General features: G+C 39.8%; 2 protein-coding genes across 11 annotated transcripts in view; one reads left to right on the plus strand and one right to left on the minus strand.

Moving 5' to 3' along the window:
- The window catches only part of dpp6b (dipeptidyl-peptidase 6b), a 112,308-nt gene extending 103,276 nt beyond the window's left edge, over positions 1–9,032 (plus strand). For all 5 annotated transcript variants that reach the window (XM_057334872.1, XM_057334871.1, XM_057334874.1 and 2 more), the window contains 17 exons: positions 43–140; positions 1,238–1,364; positions 1,680–1,718; positions 1,806–1,913; positions 2,123–2,214; positions 2,334–2,381; positions 2,470–2,582; positions 4,458–4,511; positions 6,097–6,195; positions 6,282–6,351; positions 6,504–6,698; positions 6,986–7,040; positions 7,367–7,484; positions 7,570–7,628; positions 7,702–7,774; positions 7,938–8,011; positions 8,330–9,032. In XM_057334872.1, coding sequence (XP_057190855.1) covers positions 43–140; positions 1,238–1,364; positions 1,680–1,718; positions 1,806–1,913; positions 2,123–2,214; positions 2,334–2,381; positions 2,470–2,582; positions 4,458–4,511; positions 6,097–6,195; positions 6,282–6,351; positions 6,504–6,698; positions 6,986–7,040; positions 7,367–7,484; positions 7,570–7,628; positions 7,702–7,774; positions 7,938–8,011; positions 8,330–8,479 — 1,572 coding nt within the window. In that variant the 3' untranslated portion in view covers positions 8,480–9,032. The remainder of the gene's footprint in view (positions 1–42; positions 141–1,237; positions 1,365–1,679; positions 1,719–1,805; positions 1,914–2,122; positions 2,215–2,333; positions 2,382–2,469; positions 2,583–4,457; positions 4,512–6,096; positions 6,196–6,281; positions 6,352–6,503; positions 6,699–6,985; positions 7,041–7,366; positions 7,485–7,569; positions 7,629–7,701; positions 7,775–7,937; positions 8,012–8,329) is intronic.
- A 2,482-nt stretch (positions 9,033–11,514) lies between these two features.
- The window catches only part of arhgap21b (Rho GTPase activating protein 21b), a 47,241-nt gene continuing 38,740 nt past the window's right edge, over positions 11,515–20,015 (minus strand). The window contains exons 14-26 of one of the 6 annotated variants that reach the window (XR_008963040.1): positions 19,805–19,857; positions 19,326–19,453; positions 19,087–19,229; positions 18,814–18,972; positions 18,648–18,726; positions 18,247–18,320; positions 18,060–18,149; positions 17,828–17,953; positions 17,711–17,752; positions 17,380–17,485; positions 16,332–16,691; positions 14,870–14,901; positions 14,433–14,532 (exon numbers count right to left, since the gene is read on the minus strand). Coding sequence is in view for 3 of the 6 variants with exons in the window: in XM_057334867.1 (XP_057190850.1) it covers positions 13,156–14,535; positions 14,870–14,901; positions 17,380–17,485; positions 17,711–17,752; positions 17,828–17,953; positions 18,060–18,149; positions 18,247–18,320; positions 18,648–18,726; positions 18,814–18,972; positions 19,087–19,229; positions 19,326–19,453; positions 19,805–19,857 (2,412 nt within the window). In the remaining 3 variants the exon portion in view is untranslated. Of the gene's footprint in view, positions 14,536–14,869; positions 14,902–16,331; positions 16,692–17,379; positions 17,486–17,710; positions 17,753–17,827; positions 17,954–18,059; positions 18,150–18,246; positions 18,321–18,647; positions 18,727–18,813; positions 18,973–19,086; positions 19,230–19,325; positions 19,454–19,804; positions 19,858–20,015 lie in introns of all 6 variants that reach the window. The other 5 variants (XR_008963042.1, XM_057334869.1, XM_057334868.1 and 2 more) reach the window with 5 other exon arrangements.

Below are 20,015 nucleotides of genomic sequence, written 5' to 3' on the forward strand. Positions count from 1 at the left end.
TTAGATGGTGATGTAGCAATCTCTCTTGGCATCTCTCTGTAGGCTGGAGAGGAAAATCCTGATATCTATTTGTCAGTAGTGAGTCTGAACGGTCCATTACACACAGTAAAGATGAGGAAACCAGAAGACCCCAGAATCAGGTGAGGATCTCACACAAATGAAGAAGTGTGTTTGATTATGAAGATTATCTGTTGCTTTATGTGATTGTGGCCGCCAAAAAGTACCTGGATGCAAAACCGGATACAAAATATCAAACCATGTGGGATCTGCAAACAAATGAAGAGTTTTTTGAGAGATGAGAGATGAGAGATGTTTTTTATTGTGCATTCCAATTAATATCAATCAAACTGCAGTTGGGTTGTTTTGATTGAGTAATAATAACAAAAAGATACAGCTAAGACAATAAAACACAATAAAAACATGATAACAGTCAAAAAATGTTTTTTGACATTTTTTAATGACAGTTATGTTTTTGCGACTCTTCAAATGGCGCTTTTCTTTTTTAATTCATTTATATGTACATGTCAATATTAACTATGGACATATTTAGGGTTTTGAATATAAACAGCTAGATAACAGTTAATACCAACCCGTTCATGCATGAATTATGATAATCTCAGTTAAGATCATTTTTCTTTGTGTTTTATTGCTGGTTAGGCATGAGACGATTTGTAACTTTTGTTTACACATATTTTTAACTTTTGTTCCACTTAAGAGGACACTTGATATGGTGACAGTGTATAGGATGATGCACTAGTGGATAATGTGCAACTGTGCCATCATAACCCATGAATATGGTTTATGAAATTACTTTATTAATAGCTGTGTACTGTAGTGACCTCTATGCTCTATTAAAGCAATACTTTAGAACTTTTGCTCATGGGTTCCCCCATGTGGTTGATAAGCGCAATTGTCTGTTACCAGTGTTGTAAATACTGTCGCTGTGTAAGCTTCCCTGTGCACCGCAATACACATGAATTTGTTGACTAAGCTGATGGAACCGGCGAACGTAGAAACGTCGTTTGGAAACCATATTGCAGGGCCGTGTGTGCTGACCCGAACACAGACCTTACAGAGTGTGGTTGTAGCCGCTATTAGGCTGCTCAGGTAGCAGCGGCAGTAGAATTTGTCACTGAAATATTATTGAGACATTATTACACTTGAGACTAGCGTTGCTTTAAGAAAATGGCTATGATAGTGTGGTTTGGAGTATTTTTTAACTAGCATCTCTCTGCAGGAAAGAGTACTACATCACCATGGTAAAATGGGCAACCAGCACTAAGCTTGCAGTAAACTGGCTGAATCGTGCACAGAACAACTCCATCCTGACTTTATGTGAGGCAACCACAGGCATCTGTACCAAGGTATATTTATAAACTTTGTCTCTGATAAACATTGTGTTTTGAAACTTAGTGCAATAGTTTGTTATAGAAATTCCAGCTTACAATGTGCTCTCATACTTTTGGACTCCACTGTGACAATATTTCATGTTAAACAGTAATGTTATCTGTGTACTGTAGGGCTTTGTCACACAATGAAGAAATATTGTACTTTCCCCCTTGCTATACATACTGATAAACCGTAAAGCCTGAATGCTGGAAATCTCTTTGAATAAAAGCGTCTGTCAATATATATTGTGACTGGTGAGTGTGCATCACTATTGCTTGGGTGTGTTTTAGAAACATGAAGATGAGAGTGAAAGCTGGCTCCACAGACAGGTGAGTCATACATCACGTGAGCTCTCGGAGCAGAGTGTTGTTCAAACGTTCACTGACGGCCTCGTGTGATTCTCTCTCGCTGAGCAGAACGAACCCCCACTGTTCTCCAGAGACGGCTACAAGTTCTTCTTCACCCGAGCGGTTCCGCAGGGAGGTCGGGGAAAGTTCTTCCACATATCCATGTCCACCTCACAGGTGAGGCCATCGCTGTGGACTGAATCATATTGATGTCCTCATGAAATATTAACGGCGTGGTTCAGGGGTCATATCATGAGGAATCACACTTCCTTTGATCTTGTATTTTGAGAACATGCCGTAACTTTTCGAAATCAAAACTTCCTTCTGCAAGAGTGCAGAGATGTGTGACTTTAAAGGGGATGACCTTCAGTCATTGTTTGTTCCAGCCCAACAGTAGCACGGACACGCTGCAGTCTCTGACGTCAGGAGATTGGGATGTGACGCAGATCTTAGCATACAGCGAAGCTACCAAACTTTTGTAAGCAATAATAAGCAGTCTTCATTTGCCTGTGTCAACCCTAACGCTTCACCCTGCCCATCATTTCCTGTCCAATAACAAACAAAATGCTTTTATGCAAATGTCTTTTACCTTTACAGATATTTTCTGAGTACAGAAGATGATGCGAGACGGCGTCATCTCTACAGGTATGACAGATGACATCCGTGTGTTAAAACTCTAACCCGCAGTGACGCGTGTGAAACCTGTGCAGTGATGGCATGTGTTGTGTTTCAGTGCAAACACCAAAGGCTCCTTCAACAGACGCTGCCTGTCCTGTGAGTTCAGCTGCGGTTACGTCTCTGGAACATTCAGCCCTGACGCTAACTACTTCCTGCTCAAATGTAAAGGTTTGTGCCCAGTGTTCATCTCCAATTATCACATGACTCTCTGGAATGATTCTGATTGATATGCATTAGCTTACAATGAACAATTTAGCCCCGGTTTCACAGACAAGGCTTAAGGCTAGTCCCAGACTAAAAGGAATTCTGAGCTGTTTTAACTGAAGATATCTTGCTCTGACATCTTAAAATATGTAATTGCCATTGTTTTGTCTCAAGATGCACATCGGTAATGTTGTTTCTAAGGCATTTAAATAAAAGCGACTTAAATAGCCTAAATTAACTAAGGCATAGTCCTGACTTAGGCTAAGCCTTGTCTATGAAACCGGGCCTTAGTTTTTCAGTATTTATTAATCCTTGTTAATGTTCGTTCATGTCAATACAGCTATTCATGTTAGTTCATGGTACATTAACTAATGTTAACAGTGACAACGTTTGATTTTAATAATGTATTAGTAAATGCTGAAATGAACATGAATTAAGTAGAAGTATTGTTCATTGTTAGTTCATTTTATCTAAGCGTTTCCAAATATCAGGTGTTAATCGTGAACCCAGCATCACGTATCATATTGAATCGGGAGCTAAGTGTATGCTTCTACTCCACACTTTTTTATTTTCTCATAATAATTTTAAACATAAATGAATATTTGATATCCATCTACTAATTTATTTAGTGACTATTCGTGTAAAGCAGTATAGTGTGTCATTACCACAAAATAAACCCATTTAATATGATACCAGACACCCTGATCAGCGATTTAGTCTATAATTATTATAAAGTCAGTTTACAGTGACAGAGATTGACAACATAACTCTATTTACATTTATTATCGTACTGGTTTTGTTTGTAATCCTTATTCTGCTGTACATTTACAGTTATGCATCTTGCAGGCACTTTTATCCAAAGTGACTTGCATTCCATCTATTAGCAGTGTGTGTGTTTCTGGTGCAGTGCTCTACCAACTGAGCTGCAGGAATGTTTTCTTCTGTGTGTTACAAAGTTTCTCTTTCTGGAAAGCCGCAGCGTGGTTTTCTCTCACTGATCTAAGTGTGTTTGTCATGACATTACCCTGCTGTGTGTATTATCAACACAATAAAGGGCGGTTGCCATGGCCGCTGATTTGCTTTGCAGGGTGTGTTGAGCAAACAGAAAGGTCAGCGTTTGTGTTATTAATTAGATGAACTCGGAGTACAGCCTTATGGTCATACACCACACTGCCATAGACCACAGAATGTGTAATTCACTTGAGAATATCTGAGCAAAAATGGATTATGTGGATTCCTGTATTGTTAATGTACATGTGTGGAATAAAACCTTTTGGCTCTTGTGAAATTTTCAATGTTCCAGATCATTTTATGTTTGCCTTAAAAAAGCAATGTGGAGATTTTAGCGACATCTAGCGGTGAGGTTGCGAATTGCAATCAATGGCTCACTCCACCCCTCCCATTCGAAGAACTAAGGTGGCTTACACAGAACTAAGATGTCGTCATGTTTTCGCTTCTTTGCCAAAGGAGATAACGTATTTACTAAACGCGCACTGTAGAGCAGGTTAGAGCTACTGTAGAAACAACTTGGTGAATTCCATGCAATGGGACCCGTGGTGTATGTAGATAGAAATAGCTCATTCTAAGGTAAGGTCTCATATACCTCTGAACACAGTTATGTTTATGGAAATTCTGTCAATAGATCCTCCAAAAAAATATACACTGGACCTTTAAAACGCTGTCTACAGTAACAGATCACTAAGTGCAGCCCAACACGTTCAGCATTTCTGATAGGATGATTCATCCGTCTAGCACCTTGTGTCAACTATCATTGTGACATCTGAATCACATGTGCTGCAGAATCCGATCGTCACCTTTTCTCTTTTGTTTTTATCTTAGGTCCTGGTGTACCACACTCAGCCGTGTACAGCACGAGAGACGGGCTATATCTAAGTGAGTGTTTGCTAAAGCATTTATGACACTATCAGCACCTGCAGACACATCATCACATTCATCTCATCAGCTCTGAACTGGATGTGTGTGGCTGTGTGAACCACAGGAAAGATATTTTTCACGTGATAGAAGGCTTAGATATGCATCTACTGTAGAGACAGTGATACAACAGACCAAGATGTGAGATAAGCATTTCAACAATCCTCAAACGTCCTCAAATTCTCTTTTGTATGTGATTATCATTGTGTTCTTGGGGCTGGGGCTGGAGCTAGAGGGAGAAGGACACAGTAGATGGAAGATTTGTACCTGGCATTAACCATAGGCGTAATTTGCGGGTGGATGGGTGGGTCATGTCCCCACCACTTTTTGCCAAAGTCAATTTTGTCCCCACCACTTATTGTAAGAAATAAAAAATACGGAGCGTCTATTTACCCTGCAAGTAGCCCGCTTTGTAAGCAGAGGCTATTTATACTAACCTCCACCCATCAGTTTCATATTGGAATAGACAAAATGTAAGAAAGGCACACGAAGCTTAATTGCTCTGGTGGCGTAGAGCGTAAAGCAAGTGTTACCTGCTTCATGTTGTCGTGGGTTCGCGCTATATAAATAAAATTGAATTGAATTGAGTTCGCGACTGCAGTTTGCAGAACTTTTTCCCTATCACATATCATATTGTAAAGGTATTTATTTTTAATAAAATGATGAAAATATTTGAAAATGGCTGTTCAAGTCATACATGTACCAAACATTTTGCGCTTAATTGCACTTTGGTGCTATATATTCGTCCTTATTGTTCTCGACATGCGGTTGCTATCGCCTATTGCAAAATTAATTACATTTTGATACTTGATAGAAAACTCCAATAAATGGAAAAAGTCACAACTTTGTAGTTTCATGAGTTCAAAACAAAATTTAGAAAGTTTGAAGTATATTTGTAGCCTATCAGGCAATGCCCGTAGTAATTAGTGAAAATAAGATTTTTTAAAGATATTATTTTCCATCTGTTTCCCCTGTATACTTGAATGTTTGTCCTTATTAGCAGGGGGTTGTCAAACACCACATTTTTAACATGGGGAAAACACACATTCGTTTCAGTAGTTTTTGTTTCATCACGAATTAATACGTTTAATTACGTACGGCAACAGCCATCCTTACATATAATAAAGCACAACATGCTTTAAATGATCTACTGATGAAAACATGATATAGTTTAAAAACAAATGGAAGCAGATCTGATATGAAAAATTAGAATAGTGAGATCAGCGGATTCGAACCTGCTTCACTGCAGTGTCAGTATTACTTGTTATGCGTCTTTCGCACTAACGTTACACCACTGAAGCCGTCGATAAAGCGGCGCAGTTTTTATACTGTTTTCTAGAGGAGTCACCTACATGTTTCGCGCTTGTGACGTCCATGAATATTCCCGACGAGTTCTTACAGAAACAATTTATTAAAGTATTGTTTGTGTCGTCTTTGTCCCCACCACTTTTCAAAACAAAGTTACGCCACTGGCATTAACAATCCCATCACAAGTGGACTGTGCTAAACAGTGACACTTAATGCACTTTTACTCAATTTCCCTCAGAGCTGCTGGATGTGGAGGCCAATGAAGAGTTAAACACCACAGTAAACAACACACAGATGCCCAAAGTAGAGTACAAGAAGTTCAATGTAGACGATTACTGTGAGTATCAGCAACATTCTCGTTCATATCAGTCCTGTTGGCTCAGTTTCCTAAAATGTGCACTGTAATTTCTGTCATTTATACAGGCTTGAACGTCCAGATTCTGAAACCAGCTGGATTTGTAGAAACAGCCCATTACCCATTACTGCTGCTTGTGTAAGTTTTTCACAGACAACTGACACATTATTCTAATGACAACCATATTGGAAAATATGTGAGACATCCATCAAAGACTAGGCTATTATCATATCCACTATCAGCAAGGTCAGCGTTGAAAATGTGTAATAAAACCAGTGTTGTTATGGCAGGGATGGCACCCCTGGTGGGCAGGTGGTGACGGAGCAGTTTGAGGTGGACTGGACAACTGTACTTGTCAGCTCCTTCAACACTGTAGTCATGCGTCTAGATGGCCGAGGCAGTGGATTTCAGGGGACAAACCTTCTTCATCGAGTTCAGAAGAAACTGGGAGAGTTTGAGGAGAGAGACCAACTAGAAGCTCTTAGGTCAGATCATCTAGTTAAACAACATTACGCCCGTCATTTTAAGGAACCAATGAAAGTAGTTCAACTGAAAAGTGGTGCACAGTAACTGTTTGTCGAACAAAGTTGTAATTCAATGATTTCATGTTTTTAGCAGATTAAAAACCTGTTTATTTTGCCATCTTAAATATGCAATTACGTGATAAATTCATGTTGTTCATGGCGCTATCTGAACAGACCTACAGCACTTGGATTATGAGATTGAGAAACACTGGTTTACATATCATCTCCTCTGTGATCCTCTGTGACAGATTAATATCACAGCTGAAATACATTGACATGTCAAGAATTGGAGTTTATGGAAAGGTATGTTGGCCTTTTAAATTGAAATTTATTCCATTTGTTACACTGCTACTTTTCAAATAAATGGACATGAAGTATTGTTTAGCCTAAATTGTTTATTATGTCAGACCTTGAAGTGAGTCAAGTATTATGCCATTAATAAAGGCATAAGCTTCTTATTCAAATTTCTTAAATTCAGACAGTTTTGTTTGATCATTTGATGTAATATACATTTTTATATACAGTATGTGTTAATCAATATATATGTCACTTTTCTCATGCAGTCAGTTTGTTGATAAAGGTTTTAGTGTAGTGCTTCACTTACAGTATATCTTTTTTGTCTACTGCAGGCGTATGGAGGATATTTGGTCAGCCGACTCTTACGCTCAGATGAATCTCCAAACATGTTTAAATTCAAAATCAAGTGTGGCACAGCCGTCTCGCCCATTACAGATTTCAGCTTGTATGGTATGATCTTACAGCTTTTATTTTATCAGACTTAAGTTGATGTATTTTGGTTTAAATTAAGTAGTTGTTGAATGTTTGTCCACAGCTTCTGCATTTTCAGAACGATATTTAGGATCACCACAGTTCAATAAGCGAGAATACGAGGTAAAGTACGATTTCTCATTCAAGTCAAACAAATATTTTGTATGTGAAGTGTATAATTTACCTTTTTTTGCAGATGGCACGTTTGGCAGACCACATAGAGCAAATGAAGGACAAGAAACTCTTAATAATTCATCCAACGGCTGATGGTAAATCCTTGACTTTACCAGTAAAATGCACACATTCTCGTGTATCTATCATGTACAGCATGCACTTTATTGCCAAGTGGAATGAACTGTACATCAGACCTGGCAGATTTAATCCAGCCATAGAGAAAAACTGATCTGTAATCATTTCTTTCTGTGCACACAGAGAAAGTCCATTTTCAGCACACAGCAAAATTTATCACCCACATGATCAGTGAAAAGGCCAATTATACATTACAGGTAAGAGATGTGGATCTGCTGCTGTTAACATTTATAGCCATTTGCTTCAGTATTTCTGAATTTCATCCTTTTTAATGTCGTTTATTAAGGCATCACTTTTTTGCCATTCATACTTGGAATGAACTGTTCGTATGGGTTTTAGACTTAGGTTTGTAAGTATTAAATGTGAAGTAGGTGCCCCAGGACCTGTGGAAGCCCTGCTATACATGTAGACTTTAACGTCCACTGCTTTTTGTACAGCAAATCAATCTGTTTTAAAATAAGAGTGGGTGAGACACTATTGTTCATCCAAATGTATTTATTTTTCCTTTTTCACAGATCTACCCAGATGAAGGACACTTCATTCATTCGAAAGACTCACAGCAACATCTGAGTCAGTCACTGGTCAACTTCTTTGTAGAATGTTTCAGACCACCGGAGATGCTAAGCGAGGACAAACTGGAGCAGGACAATGAAGACGACGGTTAAATGAATATTGATACCCTTGAACAGACCAGCTTATAGCCCAATATGCAAACTTATCCCGCCATTACAACCTCTCTCATTTCCCCGTTAGTTTTGATGGGTTCTCCTGAGCCTCTGCATGGACCACGCCCCTCAACTCTGATTGGCTCCAAGGAAGAGTGTAAATGACCTAGTGGTAAAAGAACGCATGGAGGTACATGCTGAAGCGTGGCGTGTTTATGAATAATGCACAAGCGGTGCGAGAAGACTGCTGTGAATCGCCCGTTCAAACATTGCTCATGGAAAGCTTTAAGAGTTGAATGCACAATATACAGAAGAGAATGAATCAATGGCAGGAAATGCTGCAAATGACCCTTATTTGTATCCTTCTAATGTTCATTCTTATTATACAGGCCTTTATTTGGATATATCGATGTCAGTTTGTTTCTGCCTTTAATGTCAAACTTACTGGGCCTCATTCGTTCTGAATGGATTTCTGTCTCAGTTGTTCCGTCTAGAACCATTCTTACGTATATTGTTTTGTATTTAATGTGCCAATAAAAATGAGCAAAATGAATGTGTAAATACTTCCAGTAACCGTTTGGCTGCATTCATGAAACATGAGCAGAGTGTCTGTGTAAATTGTGTGTAGTATCATCCTAACCTGAACTGAAAAGAATTAGGAACAAATCGTCCTGAGAACACGTTTGCCTACATTGTTAGGAAATCTATTTTATCTTCGACTGTAGCTGTGTCTCGTTTCGTAAGGCTGCATCCTTGTGTCCTCCAGAGGTATCATCCTCTAAAGGATGCAGTATACGAGAATTCTCAACTTAGAATTAAACGAGACGTTCTTCGTAGGACATACTGGCAGAAAAGGAAACCGGAAGTACCATGTTGCTATGACAGCACTTTGCACTCGAACGCCTGTCAAATTAATTAAAATGATTTCTACATGTTTTTAAGAGGTAAAAAGATTTCTACATGTTTTTAAGAGGTAAAAAGTTGGTAACTTTTGTTGGACTTTAAAGGCAGTCCTGCATGTTCAAAAATTTGAAGAGACAATTTGCTCAAAAGTAATATAAGGTTTTATTATCAGATGTGAAAAGCTATAACAAAGCTTTGGGTTGTCAGTTGCTCTCCACACACTCTCCAACAGCCAACAACAACCCAAAATATTCAAAACACCCATATTTATAAAGTATGTGACGTCGTTCTATCTTCTGACTCCGCCTTTGCCTTTTAAGGAGTGTTGTTCTCTTTCCACCAATCACCATACGCCACGTTTATCTGCTTAGTTCCTGAAACATAAAACCTTCTCAAAACATACATCCTGTGGTCAGTCGCTAGTATTGAGGAATGTTCTCCAGGGACACCCTCCCCCAAGGAGTGGTCTCCTAAAAACAGTTTATTGTGGCCGGACAACATACCAACATTCTTAACATTCTTTTAGTAAAAAGAAAACACTCAATCATCTAATGTTTTTAATTATATAGCGTTGTTTCTTAATCCTATGATTCATTAAAACACATCACAACTCATGATTATACTCAAAACATATGTAGTGGACCAATTCACATTATTTCTTTTCTTTATAACTCCTTGTGTGTGTGTGTTCATCCAGATAATCCACGACTCCAACCCCCAACTCTCTCCGCTTTCTCTGCCTGCCACAGCAACCCCCCACCGAGTAAGACAGAAAGCACACGACAAAACCACACAGCCCAATGAAACAAATGAAAGAAAACACTTATTGATTATATTGATATTTAAATCATACTTTTATCTGAAAAATATTCCCACACTTTCTACTCTAAACAATGCCAAAAGAGTTAAACAAATTGTATATACTTAAATACTGTTTTAAAACGTTTAAAAATCACTAAACACTTTTAAACCTATTTACTACACATGCCTGCTAAGATTCAAAAAACGTGACACAAATTGTAAACTGTTCACATTTAAACGCCACATATTTGATTGAATGAGCAGCTGCTGCCGTTTATTCAACACACGTTTATTTAACAGACGTTGGCCGACGCAAAGAATTGTGGGTTATCTCTAGCAACTAAGGATACACCTCATGTGTCCTCCAAATTCTCGTGAAAGTAGGTCGCATTAGAAGGGTGCCTACAGAGTGTCCTACCTTCTTTTATGAAACGAGACAGCCTCGATGACGTAACAGGCTTCAAATGAGACCTCCGGCGGACGCAGCCTTCCGAAACGAGACACAGCCTGTTGCTCATGTTACATGAATCAAAACTACTGCAAAACATGCTTTAAATTAAGCTATTGGCGTCAACATCCAAAAGCAGCATTCTCTTCAAGACACTTGGCATATAGTTTGTGTGTGAACAGGCCCATTCAATCCATAATGGTATTTTCGTTTGAGTGCAGCTACAAATGTCTAAGGATATTAATTTAGTCACTGTGCCTTATTGGAGTAAACCTGCTCAAGACAGGCAGTCCATGAGGTAGGCTGAATAATTTATGGACAGATTAAAAATGTACAAATAAGAAAAACAATCCTGCCAAGAACATTTCCTTATAGACCTGTGTACTAGTTAAGTTGTGGCAAAAGTAGATTGAATTCAGTATGCAGTTATAGAATTAGATTGTTTTGGCAGGTTTATGTTCTGTCATTTAATGGCTGTGTTAAAGCAAACTTTTTTGCATAGAATATATTTTCCTTCTATACAATTTGGCATTGTGGCGAGGTGGTTTTTGTTTTAATGTAACTACGTGTTGTTATTTTTGACAGCTTAAATGTTTTTATGTGATTCCACTGAATTTACTGTTGTAAGTGAAATTCTGTCTTGTAAGCAGACGCACTGATGTGTGTAAATGACAACTGTTCTGGTCCCTGCTTGTGTGTACCTTGTACATAAAGCATTTTCAAAGCTATTTAGTTTGTTTGTTTATTTATTTAAATCCAAACCATTACAGTCTTCTATACTGCTACATGCATTAGTGTAGTTCACAGTTAAAGACACGGGATGGAATAGCATGCAATGTCCTGTGGTGGCAGTTTGCCCCCCTGTGGTGTTAAACTGAAATCGATGATTCCACAACAATGAGAATAAACGAATACAACTAGTCATTTATCAGACAAAAAGGGTTTATTTTCCAGTGTTTTACAATTTGCGTCAAATGTATGAACGAACCCAGCATGATACACATGGGGAAACTAAAGACCCCCAGAGATAGCAGAGTAGCATGTCCATTCTCCAGGTCCCTAAACCTCACCTCTGTATTGAACAATACTTACAAAATAGAATTTATGCAATGATGACAACTGCAGGTAGACGAGCAGCTAAAACATGTAATAGATATTTACATTTAAGTTACTTTACAGGAATATTTAAAATTCAAGTCTGGTTAAAATACCAAATGGAAAACTTAAAACAATGCATTAAAATAGTGTTAAGACCCTAGGAATGCTGTAGGGAATGAATGAAATCGTCAATGAAATCTTGCTAAAGTGAGATTTAAAAAAATCATCTTTCAAACATTTCTATACACCTTATTTTTCAGGGTGAGATGTGGCACCTTTAACAACCGATATTCAATTAGGCACTTTCATATTCCAAAGACACCTGATTTGATATTTAACAATCCATTCTTTTCCTGTCATTTTTTTCCAGCTTTATGCCAGAGACGACTGTCTCAGTAGTCGAAGTATAACAAACAACATATACACTGCAAATTGCATCAGAGGGTAGTTTTGAACTCCTTTTTGTCTTTGTTATAAAAAAATATTACCGTTTACTGTGCCGAGCGTCTGCCATGCACCGCATTTCAAAAGGAAAACGAAACAGACAATAAATCCATAGCACGGCACTCAAAGCAGTCCAAACACAGGCCGAATAAACAAAAGCACGGAGAACTTTGTACACTTCATAACCAAAAATGGCAGTTTGTTTAGAATTACAACAAGCACGTACATTCTTGTTTTGGTTACTCAAAGATCTATCACAACATTGGGACCTCTTTACACTTTCAATAAAATGCATCTTTTACCAAAGCTTAAGACACTAGTCTTTTCAACATCCTGCTAATCCTGACTATTGACCTACCTGCTCACCCAATTTCATGGTTACTTGCCATTATCTTCCAAGCCATTTGGACTAAAACGGTGCCAGTATGTAACCTTTCAAGCATCTCGACTCTATAGTCAAATCTTAAAACTATATTCATTGGGACTTCCAGTTCTCCAGCAATACTGCAGTTCAGTGAGGAGCCTCTATTTAATTTACAACATTGGGTCAGTACGTCATTTCATTCACAGAAGGAAATATTACAGAATGTTGCCTGTACCTCCACATGACCATCAGCGGACACTCAACAATATAATGTTAGACACATTTTGCTTATCTTGCACATAACATACACTCTCGCTCATTGTGTTCCGACTCATCCCACCATTCACGCCAACATGGCTTATAAGCATCAAGTACCTTAAAAACATGCCAATACTCAGACATTCATAACCAGTGTACTCCTATATATATATATATATATATATATGTTTTACACTCTCACACAAACTTTCACAGGTACTGATAGAAACGGGAACGGACCACTTGAGCACCAGAGAGTTTGTGAGGGTGGGCATCAGAGCCTAGGTTTAGACTCTTGCTCTGAGCGGCTGCTACATCACCATTGAGCAGCTGACTCTGGTAGGAGTGTGACAGCCCAGCTTATAACGGGTCCCGTGATATGGAAGGGTGCAGGTCCAGCATGTCTAGACTAACTTCGGGGTTGCTAGCACGGTGTCGCTCTCGAGCTATCCAGTCTCTGATGGAAAAGTCTTGTGAACTGCACTTCGGCTTCAAACGATCCATAGCTGAGAGTTCAGTGCCCTCCACCCTCTGCCAGTCTCCAATTACAGACAACTCGGCGAAGTCACGCTGACCACCCATGGTGTGTCTGCGGCGGATATTGCTTTTCCGTTTACTTCGTGTCTCGGGGGATCTGGTGCGCTGAGAACCCACCCCAAACATGTCGTCCGCTGATGTCCGTAGTCTGCACTTTAACCGATCTGTGATTTTGAGTCGCCACATAGGTTCGGCTCGCTCCGATTCGCTGCGAGAGGAAGAGCTTGAACTGCCCGTGGATCGGCCTTTAACTGCTTCCAGGACTCGTGAAAGTCTACTAGACTCCTTGTCGCTGCGGCTTCCGTCGGCCGAGGACTCACTATCCGTCTTCTGCCGACTCCCTCTCTTGCGTGCCAGTGTATCGCATGCAATGATTCGATGGGAGGGGATTAAATTTGGCACATCTTGCATCAGTTTGCCTTCAGGTGGGTTGTTATCTTCAGTTGGTCCACTTTCTCGGCCAACAGCAAACACTGATAAGTCACTCTCACTGTCCGTCTCCATGGGCCGTCCCTCGCTGATGAGCTCACTTCTTTCATCATCAGCATCATCCCCGCGGCTTTCAGCGACAGACTGTACCTCTGGACTGAGAGCGATGGACTCCGCCCCGGTGTGGAAGGTCATTGAGGAGGTGGTGGAGTAATCTGAAGTAATAGAGCACACCTCCGCTCCTGGACCTGTTCCTGAATTCTCCATCCAGTGACCTGGTATTCTCCCATGTCTCATCCTTGGTACCGAGGCCTGGGAGCTGGTGCTGTTAAGTGTGCCCAGATCTGAGATGCATCCATCATCGTAGTTAGAAGGATGATCTGACAAGGAACTTTGTCGTGTCATCTGAATGTGATAACTAGATTTGGATGATGTAATCTTGGGTGAGGTGTGCTGGGGCAAATGTTCAGAGTTGGTCTGTTTGTTGTTGGAAGTGAGATCAAGGCTATCTCCTGGGTTCTGGTCGCCATCCTCAGTCCTTTGTAATTGGTCGTCGAGTCCAACTTCGCTCTCAGCCTCCTCGGTTTGGTCATCAGTGGGCCAATTTGGATCATTTTGCAGTGCAAGGTCCTTGGAGAAACTAGCATCCAGGTCATCATCAGAGCTGCTGGGTTGAGGTTTGTCCTTGGGCTTTTTGCGTTTGCGACTGGCAAAGATGGAAGAACGCAGCAAATCTCTACTGTATTGGTCCTTACCAGACCCCCAGGAACCCTGCTGAAAAACAAGCACATACAGACCACAAAGTAAGCTTACAATACACTGAATCATCCACAAAGTATTTGAATTTAAGCCACCCTTATATGAATATATTTGATATAGGAATGTCTTTATATGACATGTACTGTATGACACAAAAATCAGAAACAAATCACAGAACAAACCAAGCAAGACATTTTACAGAAAAAAAACTTTATATTGTTTTCAATATAAAACAAAACATGCAGTGTTTGCTCAGGCAATCTTCTGTTAAAGCAAGATGTCTCTCCTTTCATCTGGTGTGATCCCGAAATGATCTCAGAAATGAACTCTTCTTGAATTAAGTACTTACCTTTGATTTTGCAGAGTCACTGGTGGTTGAATCTAGTGGAGCAGAAAGAAAAAAGGTAAGTAGGCCATATCAAGTAAAATACAATAGGGACAAACAGCCAGAGACAAGAGACCAAATAATCCTTCACCACAACAGCAGAGGAACAGCACAGACAGTGAAGTCATGTAGAGATCTGAGAAATGGAGGCAACAAAGTTAAGCCATCACAAAGAGAGACATAGAGCAGAGAAGAATGAATGATGACAAGAACCCGGCAGTGTGCAGTAAGACGGGAGGCAGAGCTCATGCACACATTCACACATACAGATAGACAGACTGTCCACAGTGAGAGTGAATATCACTGACACACACACACAGCCAGCAGAATACGTCTATAGGCATTCTTTCCCAACTTAAAAACAACTTCACAGCTACATATTGTGGGGAGTGAGAAGTGTGGTGTATCTTTTGGAAACTCTGCTATTATATAATGCCAAACTTAGGTCAACTTAGTACCGCCAATGAAAAACTGCTGTAAAACCTACTCATAGTGACATTCAGAAGTCATTTAATCATATTTAACTTGTCTAGAAACATATATTGAATATGGATTTTTTTAAAGATGAAATTCTACATTTTTTAATCTTTTTAAATTCTCTTACATTTTTTATCATAATATCCTTTGGTTTAAAACCAAAACATTGCCATATCAGAGTCCCTTATTAAAACACACAACTTTGCAATGCGTTTCAAGTAATGGCAATACGTGGTTATGATATAAAACACAATGATAACGGTTGGTTTACTCAACTCGCAAGATCAAATAACTGCAATTTCGTTGTGCAACAGGTCTAGATGGTTGGTTGGCAGAAACCAAGATGGGTGGTTGGCAGAAAAAGGAATATTTAAAGGGTGTTCACTCTGACAGCGATTAAATTGCTGGAGGTCGCCAAATGGCTCTACTGTTGATTGCTTGTACTGTAATGGAAGGCGATAACGGCATCTGTGTCTGTAACATCACGCCAATGCCGAGTCCGACTGACTTCCAGTGACTGCAAACCACTATCAGCGTGAACACCCGTTTACAGCAAAAGTCAATCCATCACTTAGGGAAGCATATTTGTGTTTATCAGTACATCATATTGTCTGTGCAGAATATGGGAGATGCAAATGAGTCGAAGCACTGAGAAACTATGACACGGGACAACAAGGGTCAGATATGACAGGAGGGCAGAAAGGGGCTAAAGGGGCACAAGCTATAAGGTGGTAGAGCAGCTACAGGGAGGATCTGAGTTCTTCAGATGGGCTACTACACCACTCAAAAAGCCCCTTTTGCTCACTATCCATCCTTTTGAATGGTATGAGATTCATCTTGCACCGAGTGTCGTTTTGGTTTTATGATTTAAGCCGGTTCAGCCCCTCACCACACCCCTTCAGACAGTTACTGTATGCCACATGACTGGAGGAGATCCTGGAGACCGTACCATGCTAGAACTCCATGTGGTCAGCTTCAGAGACAACGAGAGACAGCAAAGAGGCTTTTCAGACACATGACACCATCACAGCTCTGTATCCTCTCTGTTAATAATAGTCTTATAAGATATGAAACGTGCAACACGACGATGACAAATATCGACTTCTCTGACATTCTTTTTTGTTTCGTTTCTTTTCTGGTGGGTTTGTCCCGGATTCGTTTTCAATTTACAAGAATCGGGGATTTCTGCAGACTAGGCAGCTACACTGGGGACAACACTCCTCCTTCTTCCTACAGTCCCAGCTGTCCATCACAGACATTACAGAGTCCATCAGGGACATCACCGAGTGATAGACGCCGCCCACTTGGCCTGTGTCAAGATTGGGTAATGCGTGAGCAGTGCTGGACAGTGACAAGGCAGAAGAAAAACACTAGAGACAAGATGGGTCAGACGGGTAAATCTTGGGTGGTTTATCATTGATCGTTCCTTTTCTTTTGGGAAAGAACATGCCGGGTTAGCACAAGAGAAGGGTAAGGAGGAAAAAGAACTGAAAGAAAAGGAGGAGTGGAGTCGTAACGGAGACTAAAGCATTAGGGAGGGATGACAGGGTGAAGTTCAAACCAATACAAACCAAAGCAAAAGGAGAATTCTGGAGAAATCATAGCATTGAAATAAACACAACCAGTCAAATCAATGACCAAAAAGGAAACGTCAAACAAAAATAAAGTTGATTCATAAGCTTCACATACACAGGAACTATTTTATCCAATTTTTCAGGTAGTGTATCAAGTCTGACCGATGCAAAATTGCTAAAATAGTTCACCTTTACATATGCACCAAGATATTTCTTGCAAGCTTGCTATTGTTTGCTCTAAACATTCAGAAAACTAACAGAAAGCATGAGTATCTGCTAATCATCTTATAGATACTAAGACAGCGTGAAAATAGACAAACCATATCTGAACACTCAGATCACTTCTTGCTTTGGTCTCTGAATCAAATCCTGACCTGTAATTCACATCTGAAAGCCACGGCTGAACTGTGATGGCAAGATTACCTGAGACGTCTCCTGGCGACTGAGCCGTGCGGCCAATGTTGGTCAGCAGATGGTCGATGTTGGGCACAGGCTGTGACTGAACTGTGCTCTCCAGCTCCACGGTGGTCTGATATACACAAGTAATTAAAAGTAATGAGATCTAAAATTCATGCAAACAACATCGGCCCTAGAGAGATAATGATCTATGAGAACAGTAGTCATTGAGTAGGTGATCTTCGATACTATATGCTATGCTGCCATAATCTTGTGATTATCCATTATTCTTGAAGAGTGATCGAATTTCTCCACACTGAACAGCGGGAACCTACAGACATCCAAAATGAACACTCACCGTTGGCTCTTCAGCTCCATCTTCAGTGAAAAACCAATCATACTGTAACAGAGGAATAAAGACTGTCATTTCATAGAAAACATAACTGACACATGATAGACAGAGAAGCGTACTCACTTGCTGAATGAGAGTCTCCACAATCTTGTACTGATCAGGCATATGCGTGACCATGTGGGTCATGTTGTCCTCCGATGTTCTTACAAGCGTTGGGCCAAACACAATGGCCAAGTTACGTGGCTCCATCTAATTACACACAAAAAGAGTGCTGTTGGCTCTGTGTTTCTCTAGTCTATAGAGTAAAGGTACGTTTCTTTGTAAATGTTTCAGTGCAATAGTTTCTCTCTCATACCTTGTTTTTGTCACAGTTTTCAGAGACAGTTTTGAGGTGTCCAGAGAGGAACTTGAGCGTTTCATAATGATGGTCTGGCAGCTCATGGATCTGGGAGGAATAACCACAGTATATAATTAATATCAATTCCTTGCAGGTTGTATAACCACAGCTTTCTTAAATGTCAGTATTCCTAAATAAACCGTACCAGTCTCTTCAATGCTTTTAACCGCTCAACTGGATCCCCCATTCGATTGGCCTCAATAAAGTTGGAATATTTTTCTAAAACCAGAGCAAACAAGCATTGTTAGAACATTAGATCATACAAATGTTGATATGAATCAATCTGAGAATAAAATTATATTCACTATATACATTTCTAGGACTTGGATCTTTTCAAGACAATGTTTTTTTCAATTTCCTAAACTTTGGCTGGAAATAAACAAATACATTTCCTAAAAGACCCATAACCGTATGAAACACTGCTAATGTTGTCCACTAGGAGGAGTCCTTCCTCCAGAAATGGAAAAAAACTGCTTTTGGATGCACTGATCTTTTCTATATTCAAATGAATCATCTCTTATTGAAAACAATGATCGTGTGTCTCACCATTAGTAAACAGAGGTTCTGGAAGTTTCCTAAAGAAGGACTTCAGCAGACTGCTGATCACATTGAGATCTCGCCATTTCTGCTCAAGGAAATGTAAGATAATGGGATCAAGGCTCTGTTTATCACATGCGATTCATGATATATCACACGGAAAAGATTTGCTTACATCCTCCTGGATATCAATGTCTGTCATGCCTTTAGTGTCTAGTTCATCCTGCATGCTAGAGATGGCAGCGTTGTTTCCAGGTACTCTATAGATGCCAGTGTATTCCAATCCTCTCTCCTCCACCAGCTTACAACACACCTCCACGATTAAAGGCACAAACTAAAACACAGACATGTCATTAATGCCTTTTGTTTTATTATACAAGCATATAAATCTCATGTAACCCGTCAAGAACATGTTTAGGTCATATTTCATTATACGAAAATCTCTTACTCTATTAGTTTGTGCAGGGGGGCAATTATCCAGTCGGACTCCAAATGTGACACCAACAGTGGGCCTCTTGTCCTGGGGCTTTTTCTTCAGTCCTGGAATTCCTCTCCTCCATGCAGCTTTATCTCTTGGAGGACTAGAGTCATCTGAGACACACATCTCTAATGTCAACACATTTCACTGACTTCAGGAAGAAACAATGTATTTCAGTGTCAGTTCAGAGAACTGTGTTTTACTCTTACTTCTCTCTTGTTCATTTCTGGGCGAGTGGGGGCTCTGACTCTTACTGCTGCCACCCAGCAGCGTGTGTCTAATGCTAAGAGACTGTCGTGAGGGCTTTGGTGATGGTTCTGACTTACTGCTGGGAGCACTACAACACACACAGAAATTACTTTCAACTTAAAGTCAGGGTTGCACGTTTTTCGACACAAGAAATTTATTTTGCAGCTCTGCGTTTCTGTTTCAAAACCAGGTTGTGCATTTAGTTGTAATAAATATGTTGCACTGCCCTTAACAACAGGTAGCAAAATCATAAAAAATGGACTTAAATGCTGCATGTGTGCTTTGCCGACTTTAGCAAACTTGAACTTTTCTCAAATGCATTGCAATAAAATGCACTGCAATGCATTGCTGCAAACTAAGAGAATTCTCACACAAAGCAGCAGAAAGCAAGACACTATGTTAAAAATGAATATGCTAGTGTTTGTTACAAACTCCTTACCTCATGGATATATACTCTTTGAGCTTTCTATTGATCAAATCAGTGGCAGCATTCTAAAATCACAAGACAATAAAACGTTAAATGCAAACCTCTGTGTACAATCAGTGACAGCAATCTGCATGTGAGAATTAAAGTAAACCAGTTCCTCTGGCAAACAAGGAACAACAAAAGAAATTCTGGTAATCCTCACACCTTCAGCAAACAATTCCAC

The sequence above is a fragment of the Triplophysa rosa genome, linkage group LG5 (assembly GCF_024868665.1).
Source record: "Triplophysa rosa linkage group LG5, Trosa_1v2, whole genome shotgun sequence".
Lineage (NCBI taxonomy): Eukaryota > Metazoa > Chordata > Actinopteri > Cypriniformes > Nemacheilidae > Triplophysa > Triplophysa rosa.